Source organism: Vombatus ursinus, unplaced genomic scaffold, assembly GCF_900497805.2.
Source record: "Vombatus ursinus unplaced genomic scaffold, bare-nosed wombat genome assembly UNPS02014355.1, whole genome shotgun sequence".
NCBI classification, from domain to species: Eukaryota; Metazoa; Chordata; class Mammalia; order Diprotodontia; family Vombatidae; genus Vombatus; species Vombatus ursinus.
The window spans coordinates 195,440-197,304 of NW_020954133.1; the positions used below are offsets into that span (position 1 = coordinate 195,440).

At 42.4% G+C, this 1,865-nt stretch overlaps 1 protein-coding gene across 1 annotated transcript; it reads right to left on the bottom strand.

The window, feature by feature from the left end:
- Positions 1–249: 249 nt before the first annotated feature.
- On the bottom strand, positions 250–1,176 carry LOC114042332 (olfactory receptor 51I2-like). The gene has a single exon (XM_027861017.1). The coding sequence runs from the start codon at positions 1,174–1,176 to the stop codon at positions 250–252; it is 927 nt and encodes a 308-aa protein (XP_027716818.1).
- Positions 1,177–1,865: the final 689 nt, after the last annotated feature.

Sequence of the window (1,865 nt, forward strand, 5' to 3'; positions counted from 1 at the left end):
TTTTTTTTTGTATCACTCATGTGACATTTTTGTATTCTCCCTTGTATGGTTAAGCATTAATTTATATGTATATCCTGACTCCCCTATATGACTATAAACTCAGTCAAAGCAGTCTATATTGTATAGCTCTTTCTTTCCTAGTTTCCTACACAGAATAAGCACATGTTTGTGGATTATAATGATGACAGTAATAATAATGACTTCCAGAGTAGTACCACAACACCCAGATCCAAGTGGGTCACATCATAGTCAGTGAAACATGCGGACAATATTTCGTCTGATCTCCTTTGTTTTGGCACTATAAATAATGGGGTTGAGAACAGGGGGCACAAAGAGGTACATATTTGACATGAGCACATGCACATACCGAGGAGCATGTTTGCCAAAGCGATGCACAGTGGAGACACCAATCAGGGGTATGTAGAAGATGATCACAGCACAGATGTGTGACATACATGTGTTAAGAGCCTTGAGCCTCCCTTCACGGGAGGCAATGGCCAGCACAGAGCAAAGGATCAGAATGTAGGAAAGGATAATAAAGAAAAGGTCCAGGCCAATAGTAGATAGAAGCACAAACATCCCATAAGTGCTGTTGACAGTAATATCAGCACAGGCTAATTTCATCATATCTGGGTGCAGGCAATAGGAATGGGAGAGCACATTGGATCTGCAAATGGGCAGCCTCTTGATGAGGAAAGGGAGGGGAAAGAGGGTTGTGAAGCTTCGAGCTGTTACAGTCAGGCCCATCCCAGCAATCACCTGGTTGGTGAGGACAGAGGCATAGCGCAGTGGGTTGCAGATGGCTACATAGCAATCAAAACTCATGGCCAGCAGAATGCCAGACTCCATCATGGAGAATGAGTAAATGAGGAACATTTGTGCAAGGCAAGCACCAAAAAGAATGGCCCGGACATTGAGGCAGAAGGTTCTGAATACAGTGGGAAGTGTAGCCAGGGACATGGCCATATCACTGAAGGAAAGCATGGACAGGAAATAGTACATGGGTGCATGGAGGCTGGACTCCCCCCATACCACCAACAGGATCATCATATTGCCGCCAAGAGCCACTGTGTACATCATACAGAGAGGCCCAGCCAGGCACTTCTGAATGCCCTCTAGGCCAGGAATCCCTGTCAGAAACAATATAGTGGGGTGTGAGACATTGAAGAATTCCATGGTGAGGGACCAGGAAAATCTTCACTGTCAGATCTTCTGTCACAGAGACATCAGAAGAACCCTTTTAGAGGAGAATCAGGAGACAGGGCAATTAAAGGCTTACATTCAGAATTACAGAGCTCTAAAGAATTTAACTATTCCCTAGCTATTTGCCCACCTGCAAAACCTCATTGGGTCTTATTTTACTGCATTTAGTGATTAGAAGTCCCCTGTCCCCCTTCAGTTCCCCTCTCCCAATCCAAGTGTTATAAAATCACTTGGCTTTACATCCTATGGAAAGAGAACAATGTACTCAAAAGATAAAGAATCATGATATTGTAAAAATATTGTAATAGCCTCAGACACATACTAGCTGTGTGACCCTAGGCAAGTCACTTAACCCTGATTGCCTCACCAAAAAAAAAGAAAAAAAAAAAAGAAAATACTTTAACAAATATCATAAAATATATTAAACATAATGCTATTTCAATAGAATGTCTCAAAATGTTCCTGATCACCAGATAACTAGGACTATGTGTTCATAGCTCCCCAGAACTACCTTATTGTATAGTGCTGTGGGATAGGGAATTGACAGAATGTTGGACACACTCACTAAGTGAACACAAATGATGTCTGTACGTCACTGGTTGGGGTAGCAGTGTCTCTTGTCACTAGATGGGTACATTCTACAAAGGGCTATAATTAGACAA